This window comes from Barbus barbus (genome assembly GCF_936440315.1).
Source record: "Barbus barbus genome assembly, chromosome: 41".
NCBI lineage: Eukaryota > Metazoa > Chordata > Actinopteri > Cypriniformes > Cyprinidae > Barbus > Barbus barbus.
This window is the reverse complement of record NC_136719.1, coordinates 16,480,754-16,500,003: the sequence shown is the minus strand read 5'-3', so window position 1 is coordinate 16,500,003 and position 19,250 is coordinate 16,480,754. Positions and strand designations below refer to the sequence as shown.

General features: G+C 38.0%; 1 protein-coding gene across 1 annotated transcript; it reads left to right on the top strand.

The window, feature by feature from the left end:
- Positions 1-2,497: 2,497 nt before the first annotated feature.
- LOC306860556 (activin receptor type-1B-like) lies at positions 2,498-18,471 on the top strand. The gene is made up of 9 exons (XM_079402301.1): positions 2,498-2,662; positions 12,325-12,567; positions 13,320-13,565; positions 13,636-13,866; positions 14,147-14,314; positions 14,409-14,565; positions 14,684-14,808; positions 15,625-15,755; positions 16,122-18,471. Exons 1-9 carry the CDS (start codon positions 2,572-2,574, stop codon positions 16,245-16,247), a joined length of 1,518 nt encoding a protein of 505 aa, XP_079258427.1. The 5' UTR covers positions 2,498-2,571; the 3' UTR covers positions 16,248-18,471.
- The last annotated feature ends 779 nt before the right edge of the window (positions 18,472-19,250 follow it).

The following is a 19,250-nucleotide window of genomic DNA, read 5'->3' as shown; positions in this document are numbered from 1 at the left end:
AAGTGTTGCATTGGGTTCTTGTTACGTTTTCTCTCAGCACAGCAAACTGTGCCACAGCCTGATCTGGTTAATGAATACAGGGTCACTTCAGAAGTCCTTAAGGAGATATAAGGGATCGATTTCCTTTTTGTCTCAATCCATTTCTTATAAACCATAAACAATGTGTATCCTGTCTTCCAAGCCATGCAATCTCGCAATTGTTAGAATTGTTGTTCGGAATGAGAGACACTAAAAGGCCCGATACCCCTCGGGAACTACCAAGACACACCTCGGTGTTGTTGAACAACATTTCACGGATACAATACTGAATGCATCCTTCACTATCATGTTTCAGACAGACCTATATTTACCCTGTGCAAATAGATATCTCACGTATCTTATTCATAGAAACGAGACTGCCAAATGGGTGTCTTTCCAGTATAAATCCCTTCCTACGCACACCGACACACAGAGAAGGCCAAAAGAGCAGATGTTCCACTGATTGATGGATATTTATAAGATGTTTATCTCATTTTTTTCTTCCTGAGCCAAAGTTTCCCTTCAGCGTGTCGCGTTTGTCTTGCTGTCAGACTGCATGGCGGAGTGAGAGGATGGGCATTGATTTCTGTCTGCCTGTTTATCTATATCTGCGCCCTCGCTATATCCATCTGTGGTGGAGCACAGAGAGGGGGCTTTGCTGGAGATAATTCCCCAACTCTGCCTGTCCGGTCAGATAGAGAGAGGGTTATTTTTAACAGACGCACAGTGGCTGAGTAGAGTATCAATGCCCTGCTCTGGTAGGCCAGACTCCTCTGAAACGGTGTCCTTCTATCAGCTGTGACATTTTACACAGAGCGGACCCATTCCACATGCCTTTGTTTGGAAAACTCGGATATGAACGCCCTGCTGAAATATGTGGATTGATAATTGAAAGATATGACCCTACTTTATAGACAATAGACAGCCAGGGGCCAGATTAGTATGCAGTATAGCAAAGGCAAAGAGGTTAATGGTAACAATAGAGGTTTAAGACTGCAGGCCGCAACTCTAAACGCTTTGTGTTTGACCTTTGCGTTGAGAGCGACTTGAAAGGAATTTCAGTGTAATTAAATTAGGTCTTGTACATCATTCTTTGTGTACCCATACAGCTTAATGCACTAACCGAGAGTCTCCTCGTGTCATGTGACCATTAAGAGGACAAATACTGAGTGCATCAAATGTCTCTTTATTCCTCCAAATTAAAATCTCAAGTTCTCCTCTGCCCTGCTATTTAGAGGAAGTAAACATCCTGAGGTCCTGGCAGAAGCCAAAGCACTCCTATAGGAATATGTTTGACTTGTTTCCCTAAAGACGCAGTTTCCTTTTTCATACTAGAAGTCAAGAACTAATTTTTTGTAATCAGTGATTTGTTATGAGGTCTCTTAAGCTTAACACATGCTGTGATTTTTGTGGGAGTCCTGAATGTTTTGGTGTTGCTCACAGGGGTTCTGTAAGCTCCTTTGGATCACACACATCGCACAATGTGGGTCCAGCTCACAAAGGTAACTTTGGCTCCAGAGTCAAACTATTAATGCTGAGAGTCTGGAGAATAGTGAACACCTCCTGCTGGATCACTACTAAGACGTGATCCAAAAGCTGCAAATGTGTCACTGCTTTCATACACGTCAGACCTTAAAATATTCTCATTAAAAATAAAAAAAAATTCTCCCATTAAACAAACGATTCTGTAATAATGAATATAAGTGTACAGCACATTTTATGATTTACTCATCACTGATTCTTGAAACATGAGACATTCTAGTTTTTAAACATGATTTTATTCATTTTAATTTTCTTCCAATTGCAACACTTTTTAAATTTAATATAAATATTTGTATTACATTTTTAAATAAAAATTAATAAATATGAAAATAAAATTGCTGCGTTTAATAAATGTGTGATATCACAAATATGGCTGTTTTATCAACAACATCAGATAAATAAAAAATCTGTTTAAACTGTTCTATATTCTCAATCAATCATTTATTGAAATGACTTCAAGATTATTTATATTATATTGCTTTTTTTTTACTCTAATATATTCATATTCATAAAACCTTTTTGGCATCTACCAGCATTTACCCACATTTTGAATGAAAGACCAGGAAAAACACACTTTTTGTAAGAAAAAAAAATGAATGTGTTGATACATCTGAACAGATTAGCCCAAAATAATTCCTTCATTTATAAACTTTGTTGTTGTTTTTTCCTGATTTGTAAACTGTTTTGTCCCAGTGCTCAATAATCAGTGTCGCTTGCCTTAATTCGTCCATGTTAAAGCTACAAGCTAAATTTCTGGAACATATGACACAGAATAAATAAAAACAAACCTGACGAGACCTCAACTACAGACAGACCATCGGGCCAATTCACAAACGAGTCCTTGTAAAGAGACATTTCACCACAACAAAGGAGCCCAGGCGTGGAGCCCTCCCCTTTAAAAAGTAGTCACACCCCTTTAACCCACTATTGTCTAGCCGAGTCTGGCAGGCGGTGTGTGGTTGTGTTGGAAGTCTCGCTCGCTTGTCAATATCACACACATCGAATGCATTAATGCTAAGAGATGGGAATCTTGCAGTCATGCTTCCACGACGAACTGCTGTAGCGCTGCTCGCGCTGTGTGGATTAATAGCGGTCGGCGATGGTGAGTCGGGTGTTTGTGTGTGTGTCACCTTTCTCTGTGTGTATTTATTTATTTATTTGATAAGGCTGCTGGTGTGTGGCTGTGCTGGACGGGGCAGCCTGGCGCTCATCATGGCGCTGTGTCTGGGGTTTGTAAACCAGAACCAGTCATCTGTACCGTAAAGCATTTCTTATTCATATATAACTAGTGTTGTACTTTGATTTGCGCTTCATTCGCGGCACATAATTGATGTTTGTATGTATCATTTTTGAGGTTCGTCTATTAGGTTAGGTTTTAACCGCGTTGCTCGCTGTCCCTTTTTTTAAGTATAGCCAAATACATTTATTTATATATATATATATATATATATATATATATATATATATATATATATATATATATATATATATATATATATATATATATATATATTTGTCTGTTTCCATACAGGCCTGCTGTCCCTTACAAATAAAATGCATGCATTTAAGCTTAGGCTACGTTACGTTAAGCAGCTAACGTTATAAAATATTACTGTAAATTGTTGCATGTTTGCTCAAACCTCCAGTATTTCACATGACTTCATAAAACTGACGTCAGATGTTGCAAAACTTACATTAATAAACTTGCAACGCCAACCTTCACCGGTGGTTTGCACGCTGTGACGAGCCATGTCCTCCTATTCTTGAATTAATCGCGCTTCTGATTCGAATCTTTTCAATTAATCGGTCGAACCGGTTCACATTCACACTGGTCTTAAGGATTTGTTCGCGAACAGGATCGACCGCTTCTCGAGTTCCAAACTCACTGACTCGTTGAATCGAACCGGGAACCGTCTCTTTCGGAAATTTTCGATTCCTAAACGAAAAACGAGCCGAATGTTTGTGCAGCACGTAATACCACACTAGAGTGTCACTTTATGATGTAAATATGTAAAATGATAGGTAGGCTATTCGATTTAGAAAAAAATGTTCTTAAAGCGATTCGGCAAATTAATCACAGAATCATTTTTGTATTTTATTTGATCTCTGATTTTTATTTATTTATTTTACTTCAAGTAATAAAAATAATGTTAATGAAAATGTATTAAGTTATATAAGTTAGTAAATCCTTGGATATTTTTTTTACTTGGATTCTTTACTTCCATCCATTCTTGATGACTGACAAGTTTCTGATTTTTAATTTTATACCGATTTAATAACAAAGACAACTTAAGTTCAGAAAATAGTTTGAAAGAATTCCGATTCACTGAAATGAGTCAAACTTCCCATTACTAGTTGTGACATGTAATGCAACTCAACATGAATTCCAATGATTCATTTAAAAATGACAAGCCTTGTTTGTAGTTGCATGTTAGATTATATCATAAATATTGTTGACCGTACATCGTTTGCTGTGGTATACCCTGTTTACAAAACAGTCTGGTGATGTTTCTTAACTTTAATCAGCATTGTGCATTTCGACTGGCGAAAACCGTCCTCATTGACCCCATTGCTATTGCCAAGCCATAAGGCCTAAAATATTGCCAATTTCTTAATTTATTCACATATTTTACTAGTTCTAGAAAACTAATTTTGTGTTTTATAACCCCTGGCAAGTACATATTTGTTGTAGAGTACGATGGGAAGCTGGTCATTCAGCAAGTTCAGACTCAAGTCAGATTTGGAGTCTGGTTCTTTGTAATGGAAATGTGGGCAATGAGCCCTATTCAGTGGCCTGTCAAGGGAGTCTGCCTTTCTTTTGTTTGGCCAAACTGATGGTGGTTACATCCCCAGCACAAATAAACATGTCTGTGGTTGCATGGCACAGCACGTTAACAGTTTATGCTTGGAAACACTAGTGAGATTTTCTGGATGGACAGAACTGTGCAAATCAGTGTGATGTTGTTCAGATCATTTTGAGAAGTCAAACTGGGCCACGTTTTTGTTGTGTGATCAACTAGAATACTAATGAGTGTGGATTTTTTGCTCTTTAAAATTTTAAATTACATTTTTCCCCATTGCAACTCGCTGTGCCCCAGACATATCACTGAAGACTGTGTAGTGAAATGTAACACAGCCGGGGCCATTTTCATCGACAATTTGAGAAAGTTCAGCAATCTGTGATCTAATTGGTGACTCATCTTTTTCTGAGAAGCATCGCTCCCATTGCACAAAATGCTGCCAAATGCTCTAATAGAAGTTGATAGGAAATGCTAAACAGACAGATCCCACCTGTAGTACGTCTGACTGGGTCAGCTCAATGTCACACTCTACAGTGAGCGGGTGGTAGCGCGAGAGGCGCCTTTGGGCTGCTAGTGATGGGTTTGCACAGCTGCCGGTAGTTGGACGCATACTAGTGGAAATGAAACAGATTGGCGACTCCAACCATCTTATGGTAATAATTCCATCGAAGTGCTGCTGAAACCAAGCAATCTTTCAGTGTTTCAAGGCTCTGGACTTGCAGTTTGACTGCCTAGATTCTCAGTAAGCATGCTGTTTTTTTTTTTTTGTTCGTTTTTTTTTTTTATAAACTGGCTTGTCGTGAGTCTTCGAGCTTCTAGATGTCCGTGTGACGCTTCTCGCAGGCCTGTGTGAGAAAACAACAGCAATGTGATATGGGCACTGTGAGCTAGGCAGACAGCCGTGAGGCAGGGTGCGTCGCTTTCATCATCTTTCATTCTCTTGTGCATTTTTCTTTTCCCTTCACACACAGACTAGACTGAAGCATTAAGTCCCTGCTCTCCTACATTTACGTTTGGTGAAAAACTCTTTAGGAATGACACAATAGCCCATTCAAACTTACATTTTATGAGTGACTCACTTGCTTACAAGAAATGACCATTAATTTGTTCCACTTCTCATAACAACAGCCGCAAAGTGGAAAAAGTGAGCTAAAGGAATAGGTCACCCAGAGTGAAAGTTTTCTGAATTTACTCACTCTCAGGTCATCCAAGATGTTGATGAGTTTCTTCATCAGAACAGATTTTGAGAAATTTAGCATTTCATCACTTGCTCACCAATGGATCCTCTGCAGGGAATGGGTGCCGATGCCAAAAACATCACAATAATTCACAAATAATCCACAAATAAAGACTCAATTTATCAGTCCATATTCTTCAATGAAAATTTGTCTTGTCTGAATCAGGAGAGAAATATGCACAGATCAAGCATTTTGATCAGAAACAGTCCAGAACAGTTCTAAATAAATACGGTGGATTTTGATGTGACAGGACAACAGGGGATGGACTTTTTCACTGCGTTAACTGATGGACTGAAGTTGCGTGTATTACTTGTGGATTATTGTGTCGTTTTTATCAGCTGTTTGGACTCTCATTCTGACGGCACCCATTCACTGCAGAGGATCCACTGGTGAGGGTGATGTAAAGCTACATTTCTCCAAATCTGTTATGACGAAGAAACAAACTTACTTTAATTTTCTATAAATTCATTTTTAATTTTTAGATGTTTATTAATGCATACAATTATATTATAGATGTTCTGAACCTCAGAGTCTCTGAACTTTTGTGAAGGCAGGAAGGAGCCTGTATTGCAGGAGGGCTCCAGGTGCTTTGAGAGTGCTGTTATGGAAATGAAAGGGAGCACAGTAAGCCTTATTTTGCATGTGTGTGCTTGTATATAAGATCAGAGAACGGAAAGTGTAGCAAAGAAAGATATGTGGGTTCATGGGGAGTGTGTGTGCGTGCGAGTATGTGTCTGGGGAGGCCGGCTGCTGGGGTTGAGTCCACGGTCATAGCTGACTGAAGCTGGTCTCCGCTTCATTAATGACCTTGCTAATGACCCGAATGGCCGGCAGGCAGTACAAATTACATTGAGAGACAGACCTTTGTGTGACCTACATTATAGTGCATGTTTAGAAATAGTACATTTCATTGACTTTTTTCCCCTTAGTACTAAAATCATTATCTTTCATCTTTTATTTTCTTAAAAATAAGGGTCATTTTGTATTGTAATAAGCTTAAAGGTATAATTTTATTATTGTTTACTCACCCTCGTGTCTTTCCAAACTCATATAGCATTATATTTCCATCAGAAATTTTTGAAGTATCGTTACCCAGCTCAACTATCAAGTTCCATTAAAAACTGTAAAAGCAATGTGACCTTTTAAGAATGTTCATTTTCGAGTGAAAAGACATTTCTATTACAAAAGATTTAAATTTCAAATAAATGCTGTTCCTTTGAAATATTTTATTTATCAAAGAATCCTGGAAATTTTTTATAAGTTTTCATAAAAATATTAAGCTGCACAACTGTTTTCAACTTTCATAACAATAAGAAATGACTCTTGAGCATCAGCATATTAGAGTGATTTCTGAAGGATCATGTGACACTGAAAAATAAATTACATTTTAAAATGAATACAAATTGAAAATAGTTATTTTAAATTGTATTAATATTAATGTTTTACTGATTTCTATTCTATTTAAAACTAATGCACCTCTTATACTTGGCAGAAAGAACTCTATTTTTTTGTCGCATGAAATGGTTTGAGCCTGCTGCCCTTTAAAAGAGAAAAAACTCTGAATGTTTTCAGGGGGGAAAGAGAGATTCATGCCTCTGGACCAGATGAGTAATTTGACCATGAGGGTTCTGAAGAAGCTCCCCTTCCTTTCACTGCATTGATTTTGAGTGTAGTTCGACGTGTGTTTTAGAGTGCATGTCTGTGTGTGTGTGTGTGCGCTCTGTCTGGTGGCGTCGGCATGTCTTAATCAGCTCCCTGTCTGGGTGCTCAATGGATCTCATTTCAGCTCTATGCATCTTGGGTAACTGCACTCTCTCAGTCTGCCCGCTCTCAGTAGCCCCTGGCATCCTGCTAGAAGAGGAGGATGATGGGCTTTCATTATCCAGAGGAGGTGAAGCAAGAGATAATACCTCCACCGCTCTGGCCGTCCATTTGTAATAGATATGAGAGGACTGCTTGTGTTGCAGGGGGCAATATTTGCCTCTGAGTGTTTAAACCACAAACCCTGTGAGCTCTTAATCCTCACTTTGACCCCACCATGGAAAGCTGGTTCTCCTGAAGGAGAGGTTGTGAAACTTGTGTTCCATAGTGAAGGCTTTAGTCACAGTGCCGGTAATGTGAAGTTGTTTGCGGCTTCATCGTTGACTAAAGACTTCCCATGAGACCCGGTCTGATCAGCCAAGCACACTGTTAATGGCAACGATTTCATTCACATCTTCCCGCAAAGGTTTTCATTTCCTGTCTGAACAAGAATGGAATGATAGGAACTTCACACTAGCAGTAAGATTTTGATGTTGTCCTTTACTGAATTCCCCCTTCTCTGTTGGGTTAAGCCAAGTCTAGACTAGGCTTTTAAGGTCTGTCGCAGCTAGTCTCTCGGCCGAAATCCCGTCACAGCTGGGGGTTCTGTAAATCGCCCTCTGTTACCTCTCTGTGCTCTGTCCTGGCATATCTTTTTCACCGGCAGCTCTTAAAAGCATGTCAGGGGACTCCCCTACCCCCAGCCACTCTAACAGTAACTCCCCCATCCTCCATCGCACAACCCACTCCCATCCTTTGTCCAGATACAGCCTGCCCAATCCCTCCTCATGTCCTCTTAATCTCCACACAAAGAGCCAGTGTAAGGCCACCAATTATGCGCATACAAGACCCTGCCTGGCCTGAACTGCTTGCGTTCCCTCGCCGCAGGTTTGGAGCCACGCACACAGTGTTGTCGACTAGCTTTGCATAAACTTTGATTGGTCTTTTTGAAGTTTCACAGACTGTATTGTAGGAATTGGAGTGGAAAAAGTGTTGGGTTTCTGTAGCATAAGGGATTTGGTGGTTGTGGAAGGTTTAGTTTAATAAGTTAAAGTCACAATAAATACAGTAAAAAAATCTCAGGATTATGCCTTAATAGCTCACAATGTGGCTTTGTCAAATTTTTTACATTAAGATGGAAACAGGCATAGCTATAATTTTTTAAAAAGTTTAATTGTAAGATATCAAAAAATGCTCCTTGTGGATCGTCGCAATGAAAGTAGCAACATAGCTTTTCTTCTGTGTTGTGACAGACATCCGATTGTAACAGATTATTACAAAATAAAAGTTGTAGGGCTGGGAACTGGTTCTATCCATTTGGTGTTGAGACGTGGGGAGGAGCAGGGTTAAGCAGACTCAATGATTTGAGAAGTCCTAAATGCGTCACCAAAGAGAAGTCTGTCATTTTCACCAGAAGATTGAGTTATGACACTTTCATAAAAAATTATGAGGTGAAAGATTTAAATGTATACACCTAGAGGAATCGTTCATATTAAGATCTTTAACAAAAAAATAGCTAAGGTACACTTCATGCTGACTTTTACAACACCAAAGATTTCAGTAAATACACCGTATCTTAAAGTACACAATTTCACACATATTGTCGTATAGTGTCCTCTGATATAATTTAGTGTAGTATATTGTCACAACTTATTGGCATGTTGATATCATGACTCTACATCATGGAGAAGAAATGTCATGCTGAGTTTGTTTTTTCTCAGTTATATGGAAAACATGTTGGAATATGAAGTACAAGTACACATTATACATGCATATAATGGTTGACTTGAAGAGGCTTTGTGATTCCATAACTGTGATTTCATGAGCTGTTTGACTGACATAAAACCAGTGTGTTGTACAGTTGTGACGTCTCTGGAATCCTTATTGTTTGATGGAGACTTTAAAAAAAGAACTGTATAATTTCGTTCACCATGCAGAACTGTGAAAATAATGATTGTTTTTTTAAACAGGTATTCACGAACGCGCCCCTCATCTTTCATTGGTCGACAAAACGGATAGCCCTGCCCCAACATCACACCATTAGTTGAGTCAGTTTAACTTTGTCAGACTGGTCAGGATGCTCAAACAGAACAGTTTTGCAACTAATGAACTTTTTTTTTTTTTTTGTAACCTGTTGGCTAAATCAGTGTACAAATGGTTACTTGGTTGTCTCTGCATATTACATTAGTTGCTTAAATGTTGTCCCTCTTGTTGTTGTTGTTGTTGTTGTTGTTTTTTTTCAAAACAATGTGAATGTGATACTTTTTATAATATAAAATCACTTACAATTAATCTTCTGTTAAAACTTGTGATATTTGAGCTATGAAGTTCTAGCCGTTTTTACTGTGATTTTAGGCATTGTTTTCATGACCGTGAAATAGTATCAAACTGAATATCATTTTACACTAAAACGGTTAGTAGTAAGTGTTTTTTTTCCACACTAAAATCATGTTAATACACATTGTTTACATCTTGTGGCTTTACTATTGTATGTTAATGTTGAAGGATTGGCCGTGTTCACTTCAATTCTAAGTGCCTCACTGCAACCCAGAATTTCCCTTTTTTTTTTTTTTTAAACAAAAGGAGGGACAAGTAGAAATAAATGTTTGTGCTTATCAACATTATGCCTCTAGTTCTGTTGCTTGAGCAACTTGTACTGAAACCGGAATATTCCTTTAAGCGTTTTAACCATAAAATTACACACTTCAGCTGTAAGTATAGTTATTCTGATTATGATTAATGTGATATCTACATTGCATTTTCTCAGACCTCTTTAGAAAGAGACTATGAGGCAATTACGGTCATTCTATTTGCTGCCCGGTGATTTAATGATATCGTGTGTGCTCCATTAGAGGGTTATTATGGCACCGGGTTGTTTTTCTCTCGCTATCAGGGCCTGGTTACCTCCGTGTAATCTGCAGGAAATTCCTTGTGCATGTGAACTTCAGTTGACTTGGATCCGCTCCACTAACGGTTACTGGCAGTGCGCTTCATAGTCTGTTAGATCACAGCCTTTATAAGATTTATAAAGAGTACACAAACAATCTCTCACACTCCCTCTCTTGCTCTATGACACTTGACACATACACCCCCCCCCCCCCCACACACACACACACACACACACACATATACATACGGTGAAAAAGCGAAGTTGACACTTGTTCAGGAAGGTGTGGTTCTGCCACTTTCATGTCATGAGTTGTGCAATAAACCTGTATGCGAAAAACTGTGGGAGGAAGCGTAGTGAGTCAGATCAATTAAGTGTGTGTGGAGTGAGATGAGTGACGGTAGGACTACAAAGTAAAAACAGAAGCCTGAACATGTGGGAAAGGCAAAAGAAAAGCGTTAACATGAGAAGAGAGGATTAGAATAGAACGTTCTTGACAGGAAAGCCCAGAAAAGTCTGGGCATTAAAGCACTTTTTGTCCCTTGGTGGGCCCTGTTGTGATCAGCAGTCAAGCGTCTGAAGTCCTGTTATTTTAAAACCACTACAATTTGTCTTGAGTGGTCTGCCATTGTATGCAGCTCGGATAAAATCGAGGGCTCCGGTGAAGTATGAACGCCACCCCTCGTGTCATGACCTCGGTCACCCTCGGCAGTCTGTGTACCAGCCGTCATCGCATCCTGTCTGAGTTTGTCTGATCTGGTAAAGAGACACAAAAATACACAATGGTGATGGCAGGTCTAAAAAAAGTTACAAAAGGCGAGATGGTCGTCCATCACTGGGCCATTCGAATGCCCCTGAAGATTAATGATATAGTTTATGTCCTCAGGCTTTTAAGGTTAGGCAACAAAATGGCACCGTGATGTTACCATGTTTTTTTTAAGGTGTTACTATGGAAGTCTTTTCATTTTGTACTTTATTATTATAGTGCATTTATACTCCAAGGTTCTTAAAAAGTCTTACCATCTGTTCCATGGTACTTCCACAGTAATTTTTTCTTGACTATTTTTGAAATAGTCGGTGGATGAAACCTGAATATTTACAAATTATTTGCTAAACTCTTCTGACATGAATGTCAGAAGATTTCTTTTTAGGTATGTCACCAAGGTTTAAAATCTTAAATCAGATTAGATGTATTCCAATTGATGGAAATTAGTGCATGTAAACATACCCAGCGGTTTTCGATCTTTTCAGTTTTCCAGCATCTGATGTTAACCTTGCCAAGTTGGTCGGTAAACAAAAGTGTAATTTCCTTCATGTATCAAATCCAAAGTCTAACAACGACCTTGCCAATAGAAGATAAACCATTTTTATTTTTTATATATTTTAGTGAACAGAGTAGCCTATATTCTTACTCATCTGGTCCAGATTAGACAATAAAAGGGCAAATTAAAATATAGACCATCTTGACTCCAAAGCCCCCCTTTGTTCAAGATTATTTTAATAAAAAATTAACCATTTTAAGACATTGCCTAAGTGTTTTTAGTATAATAAAAATGTACATTCAGTTGGATTTGAATGCACTGTTGATCCTACATCTTGCGTGTCAAATCTAATCATCTTGCTCATTATTTATTGCAAGCTGAGTTCTATGACTGCAATAACGCAATAGTCTGTGAAAGTGTTTTGCTGATATAAAGGTGCTGCAGTGGGGTCCGAATCAGGCCGTCCCATGCCAGCTTCTGCTATACACAGTCTGTTTTGGTTCATCTGCAGTGGCGGATTTAGTTTCATGTTATGCAGTTTGGTAGCGAACTGAACTCTGCATGCAGTGCCTCTGGCCCGAGTTACCTTACTCAGTGATTCTTTATGTCCTGATATTGGTCTTTCTTGCCCTCTGGTGGATATTTTGAGTTAGCACAGTTGATTTAAAGCATTCACGTGAATACATCCTCATTTATAATCTGGGATTAAGATGAAGACACATTGCAGTTATTTAGCGTCATATTTTAATCGTTCTTCTCTCTCTTCCTCTGTCTAGCTCTTAAGTGTAATTGCACTGCCTGTGAGAGCAGCGGTTATGTCTGTGAGACTGATGGGGCCTGCATGGCCTCTACGTCCCACATTAAAGGTCAGGAGGAACAGCAAGTTCGGATCTGCATCCCCCGTGTCAGCCTGGTACCACCTGGACAGCCCATCTACTGCTTGAGTGCCAAAGGCCTGTTCAACACACACTGCTGTTATACTGACTTCTGCAACAGCATCAGCCTCCAGATTCCCAGCGGTAGGAGTACAGGCCAAATACACTAGTGTTCTAAAGTTTGTTTATTTCCTTTTTTTTTTTTATTATTTAAATATGTGACCCTGAAAACTGGATCACAAAACCAGTCATAAGGATCAACTTTTTAAAACTGAGATTTATACATCAACTGACAGCTGAATAAATAAGCTTTGCATTGATTAATTTTTTGTTAGGTACAACTATTTGAAAATCTAGAATCTGAGGGTGGAAAAAAATCTAAATATTGAGAAAGTTGCCTTTAAAGGTGCCCAAATTAAGTTCTTGGCAATGCATATTACTAATAAAAATTTAAGTTTTGATATATTTACCGTAGGAAATTTACAAAATATCCTCATGAAACGTGATTTTTACTTAATATTCTAATGATTTTTGGCATTTAAAAAAAATCATAATAATTTTGACCCTTACGATTGTTGGCTATTGCCTCAAATATACCCGTGCAACTTATGATGACTGGTTTTGTGGTCCAGGGTCACATATTACATTTAAGGATGAAGTATAATATTACAAAATATTTCTATTTAAAATAAATGATTTTCATACTGTACATTATAATGTGATGCCTAATTTCAAACATGGCATTTAAAAGTATTACTTCTAATTTTTATTGTTTCTTTTTCAATTTATTTATACAAAATAGTGTAGAGTTTTAATATTAACCATGAACAGAATTTTAATATTGGTCCATCCCTCTAGGTCCAACCTGTAAAGTGCATTTTTCTCATCTTTTTCAGGGATTATAGAAGGTAAAGAGGACAGTTGGGGTCCTGTAGAGCTGGTGGCAGTGATAGCAGGCCCAGTCTTCCTCTTTTGCTTGCTGCTTATCGTGGGAGTGCTAGTTTTCCAGCACCACCAGCGCAACTACAACCATCGGCAGCGTCTCGACGTTGAGGATCCGTCCTGTGATCATCTGTACTTGGCCAAAGACAAGACCTTACAGGATCTCATTTTTGATCTGTCCACTTCCGGTTCAGGATCTGGTAAGGATCTATCCTCCTCCTGTATGCGTGTAGTGTTTTGTATGTGTGCTAATGAGTTTTCTCATTTCAGGTCTGCCCTTGTTTGTTCAGCGAACAGTGGCCAGGACAATTGTACTGCAGGAAATTATAGGTAAAGGTCGCTTTGGGGAAGTATGGAGGGGGAGATGGAGAGGAGGGGATGTGGCTGTGAAGATCTTCTCATCCAGAGAGGAACGCTCCTGGTTCCGTGAGGCTGAGATTTACCAGACCATCATGCTCCGTCATGAGAACATCTTGGGTTTCATTGCTGCTGATAATAAAGGTAGGGAGTCTAAAGAATCTAAGTATCTATCTATCTATCCATCTTACATATAATCACATTGATAGATTGTTTAAACATGTAATTATTTATCTATATTACATATAATTAAATAGATTTATTGTGTAGTTAAAAAAATATTTAAAATAATTATTTGTTTATCCATCCATCCAGTTATATTACATATAATAAAATTTGTTTAAACGTTTCATTTTTAAAATTTTAATGTTAATATAGTTTAAAATATTCTAAATCTCTTTGAATATTTGTGTCTGTTTCTTAGACAATGGCACATGGACACAGCTGTGGCTGGTGTCAGACTATCATGAACATGGCTCATTATTTGACTATCTCAACCACTACTCCGTCACAATCGAGGGGATGATTAAGTTAGCACTCTCAGCGGCCAGCGGCTTGGCACATCTGCACATGGAGATCCTGGGAACACAGGGTAATTATGAATGAATCCGTCTGACATGTCAGCCTCTAAATCTGAACTGTAAAATCACTAAACCAAACTCAATCACGATGGTCTCCTTCCACAGGGAAACCAGGCATTGCACATCGTGACCTCAAATCTAAAAACATCCTGGTGAAAAAGAACGGTACTTGTGCCATAGCAGATCTGGGGCTCGCTGTACGGCATGAGTCCATCACTGATACTATAGACATTGCACCTAATCAGAGGGTTGGCACCAAAAGGTACATCTATTGCCAGGCACTGCTACTACATTCAGTTAACAGTTGCTTCATATAAGTTTAACTATAAAGGTAACTATGAAAACTGCATTACCTGATGTGAATTTATTCTGCCTTTTAGATATATGGCCCCAGAGGTACTAGATGAAACGATCAACATGAAGCATTTTGATTCTTTCAAGTGTGCTGATATCTATGCTTTGGGACTGGTGTACTGGGAGATTGCACGACGGTGTAATGCTGGAGGTGAGGAAAAAGGAGCTTAAATTATCTTCCACCCACGGTCTCTTAGAAAATGTGATTAATATCACTGCTTTCACTGACTGTAGAGCCATATTTTTAGGTGTTGTCTCCGTACCATTTATTCAGCATTAAATCAGAATATTAGAATAATTTCTGCAGGATCATGTGACGCTCAAATAAATTCTGTGTATTAAACTGGAAGAAGTTATTTTAAATTACAATAATATTTCACAATATTACTATTTTTACTGTATTTTGATCAAATAAAAACAGCTCGGTGAGTATAAGAGACTTCTTGTAAATACTTGCTGAAAATTACTGACAAAACTGGAAAAAAGCATCACCATCTTTTAATCACATTTCATATATTAGCTTATTAGCAGGAATTCCTGTAAAAATGATTAAATATTTATTTTTAATCATGGTTATGTAATCATTTTTGGCCAATTTGTATAGCCCTAATTTGCTGTATGAATATTTTAGTTTTTTTTTTTTTTTTTTTAAATACAATTATTAGGCTTTAAATTGTTTACTATGTAATAATGTATATGTTTACAGGTTTAAATGCAGTTATATATGATGAGGCCTAGAGTAGAAAATTATAAGAGGGTAGAATTGTCAGCCCCGCCTCCAACTCCCAATCCTGAATATTTGGTTGCAGCTGTAATATTTCCCCATGGGACTGTGAATGCTGATTTATTTTGCTACACACGAGCAATAAAACTAAATCTTGAATAACATATGAAAAAAAAAAAAGTTGCATTGTGCCATTCAGCAATAAACTTGAAGCCATCAACTCACATTTTACCATCTTCTCAGGCATCCATGAAGATTACCAGCTTCCCTACTATGATCTGGTGCCCTCTGACCCCTCTATAGAAGAGATGCGGAAGGTGGTGTGTGATCAGAGACTACGGCCCAATGTGCCCAACTGGTGGCAGAGCTACGAGGTAAAAACTCCCACTGTTTATCTTTACAGCTTATTTTGCCCTTGACCCTCCGACTTTGACATTTTCAGTGACGAACCACAGTTTATTCAGTCAATCCATGACTTTCAGGACTGGTACATGTGGAACTGATGATAACAGTAGACCACAGTAAGAGAAAAACAACACAAATAATGGTGCAGCATTCACCACAAACATGCTTGCCAATTTGAAACGCCATTTTTGAGTGCAATATGCTTCAGGCGTGCCATCTGAGATTTTTTTTTTAATGTGAAAATACAGCCTTTTAATTAAATTCAGCTGTTATTCGCAAGCATACTTGTGAGAGAGGCTGGAAAATTCAGTTTTATTTGGGTTTTCTCTACACAGGCGCTGAGAGTGATGGGGAAGATCATGCGGGAGTGTTGGTATGCCAACGGAGCGGCGCGGCTTACGGCTCTGCGGATTAAGAAGACTCTCTCGCAACTCAGCGTCCAAGAAGACGTTAAGATATGAAAGAAGCGGGATGCTGCAGATCCCTGTAGAGACGCACAAGCGAATAAAGACTTAAGCCAAAAGCAGCCTGCCAGTTTTAGCCCTTTTTTGAACCTTATAAAAGTTGTGACGAGGCCTACCTCACCATCTTAGACGAAACTACTGAGGTTGAGTCCATCCCAGCCCTTTTCCTTTACTCCAACATCAAAGTTCCCAACCGCTGATTTCAGCACAACCTCCCTCCTTGGACCTACTGTTGTTGAGTTCTTTTTTCTCTTTTTTTTGGCAGGAATGACAATTGAACTGTGACAGGCATTTTGATTTTATTGTTTTTATTTCACCACTTTCGTCCAAAATGGACTGACTTTTTTAAAAGAATGTTTCGATTTCATTTTTGTGCGTTCCTCACACACTAATACACCGTATGTCATATTCCAGTGTGAATCTATGATTATAACTACTGCTGTTGTGAGAATGTGAAAAAATGTGGATAACACTGTCTCCTCCTGTTATGACTAGCAATTCATGTACAAACCTAAGTGTAGCAAAGCAAACACACCATGACTGTGTGACAAAGTGGCATTGCAGTTCTTTGTTCCTGTGGAAGAAATGAAGAAGTGCAGATTATTTACTCCAGTAAAAATCAGCCTGCTAAGTTCTTTCTTCAGGCTGCGTCGGTTAAAAACTCACTTCATTAATGTGGATTCGGGTTCGAATTCTTTTAAATGTTCACAGGGAGTGTGTGTGTGCGCATGTATGTTTTATTTAATTATTTTCGGGTTCTTAAAATCCATGTTGTGATTGCTGAATGCGCCTTGGGATGATTGTTTAGTCCTGTTGTCTGATGACATACTGAGAAAATAAGTGTTTTTTGTCATAAGGAAAGTCACTACCACTTGTATGCTTTTTTTTTTTTTTATCTACTTATTTTAATGGGAACGTTTAGTATGTTCTATTCCCATTATTCTGGGATGTTTGCATGTTAAATTGCACTGTTGTTATTTGTTTGCAGTCAGTGTCCTTATAGGGATGTAGTAGACACACACATGTAAAGTATTGAAGTAAAATAATGCATCTTTCTATTTGCCTGCATTACAACATTTATATTGCTCTGCTTTGCCTTGCATTGAAGAGTTGTCATTCAGTTTAATTTATAAGTACTACTGAACATTTCTTCCTCATTGTTACGTTTAGGGTTTGCCAAGACTAACCACCAAATGTTGGGCACGGCGACACTGCATCATATGCCAACTTCACTAGTCCCTCCATCCTTTATTAACTTCACTTGCACCAATGTCTTGATAACAGTCAGAAATCTGCAGATGCTGTGAATGATTAACTGGAATCTGGGATATAACAGTAGATGCAAAAAGTGACTAGATTAGCATTAGCTTTGGCATTAATGCCAAATGCTTGTTGAAGGGCTGGAGAACAAGGGTCCTGTATTATGTGTAACATTTAATCGATGACAGGCTCTATTACCGTCGATTTCTGATTGACCTGTGCATTTTATACTGTCAAGGTCGTATCTTACGAATCTGGAATATGTTTGATGACAGCAGCATGATTCAGTCGAATTGAGTGATGTTAAGAATGGCTTAAATAACTGAGAATTATGACTGAATTTTGTTATATCATGGTGCTCTACATCATACACTGGGAATTCTGTCACTAGAAATGTATACGCTAATTGTTCCACTATTTATATTGTGCTTGCTTTTTTCCTTACAACTTGGATTTTGCAGATGTTTGTAAAACATGTAACTTTTGCAGAAGACTTAAGGAATGACTCTTGTTTCAGATGGTAGTTACTGCCACTTTGTGGAGGCAATTTAGTCTAAATTCCCTGACATGTTTGTCCATTTTAGTCTTGATAAGAGTTCAGACTTGGTAGCCGACGCTTTCAATCCAATGCATATGAGTTTTTGATTCCATGTGTATTTTAAACATATTGAAAACAAATCCACTTGTGGGTTAGTTAATATACATAAATGGTATACAGTAATAAATCCTTTTTATTTCTGTTTCATTGACTCTTTCCAATAGCTTAAAGGGATGGCTCACCCAAAAATGAAAACTCTTAATTACTCACCCTCATGTCGTTCCAAACCTGCAAGGCCTTTGGTTCATCTTCAAAACACAAATTAAGGTATTTTTGATTAAATTCAAGAGCATGCATCGTGGTTCTCTCCATATTGGCAGAGGATGGTGAACAATTGTTGAATAAAGTTATTTTACTTCGTGCACAAAGTATTCTTGTATCTTCATAAAATTACGATTGGGCCACTGATGTCAGATGGACTATTTGAACAATTTCCTTGCTTTGTTTCTGGGTCTGGGAACATTTCAGTTACATTGCTCTCTATGCAGGGTCAGAAAGCTCTCAGAATTCATCAAAAATATCTTAGTGTTACGAAGATGAACGAAGGTCTTTACAGGTTTGGAATGACATGGTGATTAATGACAAATTCAATTCTTGCCTATGAAAGATTCTCCTTAAAGTTTCTAAGCTTCAAATTGTTTACGCATTAAATTTTACATAACAGAAAACTTTATATTTAAAATGCATTTTATTTTTCTTTACAAGAAAGCAGAGACAAAGAAATAAATGGAGGGCTGGGAGGGAAAGGGACAGCCTCATATAAAGAGATGCAACCTCTGACGTCAAAAAATTATGTACAATTCAAAATTATATCCATACAAAACATGCCACATACAATAAAAATTACCATTTTATTCATCTTCCCTAAAAGTAGCTCTGCTGTACAGTTGCAGCATCTTTTTTTAAAAAGTAGATCAGGTTGAAAACCAAAATCAGGATTTATATAATTACAACACGAGCAGAGAGCTTAAATTAAGAGATTTCAAAAGAACAAAGGTGGGGTGAGAGTTACTCAGGCTAAAATCCAGTAAGCGCCCATGTTTATTAACAGACTACCCTTAAAAGAACCAATGCTAGTTCAGAGGATGTATAAATAAAATAATGCTGAGTGCAATTCACATGTAATTAATGAAGATATTTTC

What these genes read in the sequence shown, in the direction of transcription:
- LOC306860556 (XM_079402301.1), top strand. Translation starts at nt 2,572, where the DNA reads ATGCTAAGAGATGGGAATCTTGCAGTCATGCTTCCACGACGAACTGCT. An exon ending in CACTTCCGGTTCAGGATCTG is followed by an intron (nt 13,566 to 13,635) that starts GTAAGGATCTAT and finishes TTCTCATTTCAG; the next exon opens with GTCTGCCCTTGTTTGTTCAG. An exon ending in CAGAGGGTTGGCACCAAAAG is followed by an intron (nt 14,566 to 14,683) that starts GTACATCTATTG and finishes TCTGCCTTTTAG; the next exon opens with ATATATGGCCCCAGAGGTAC.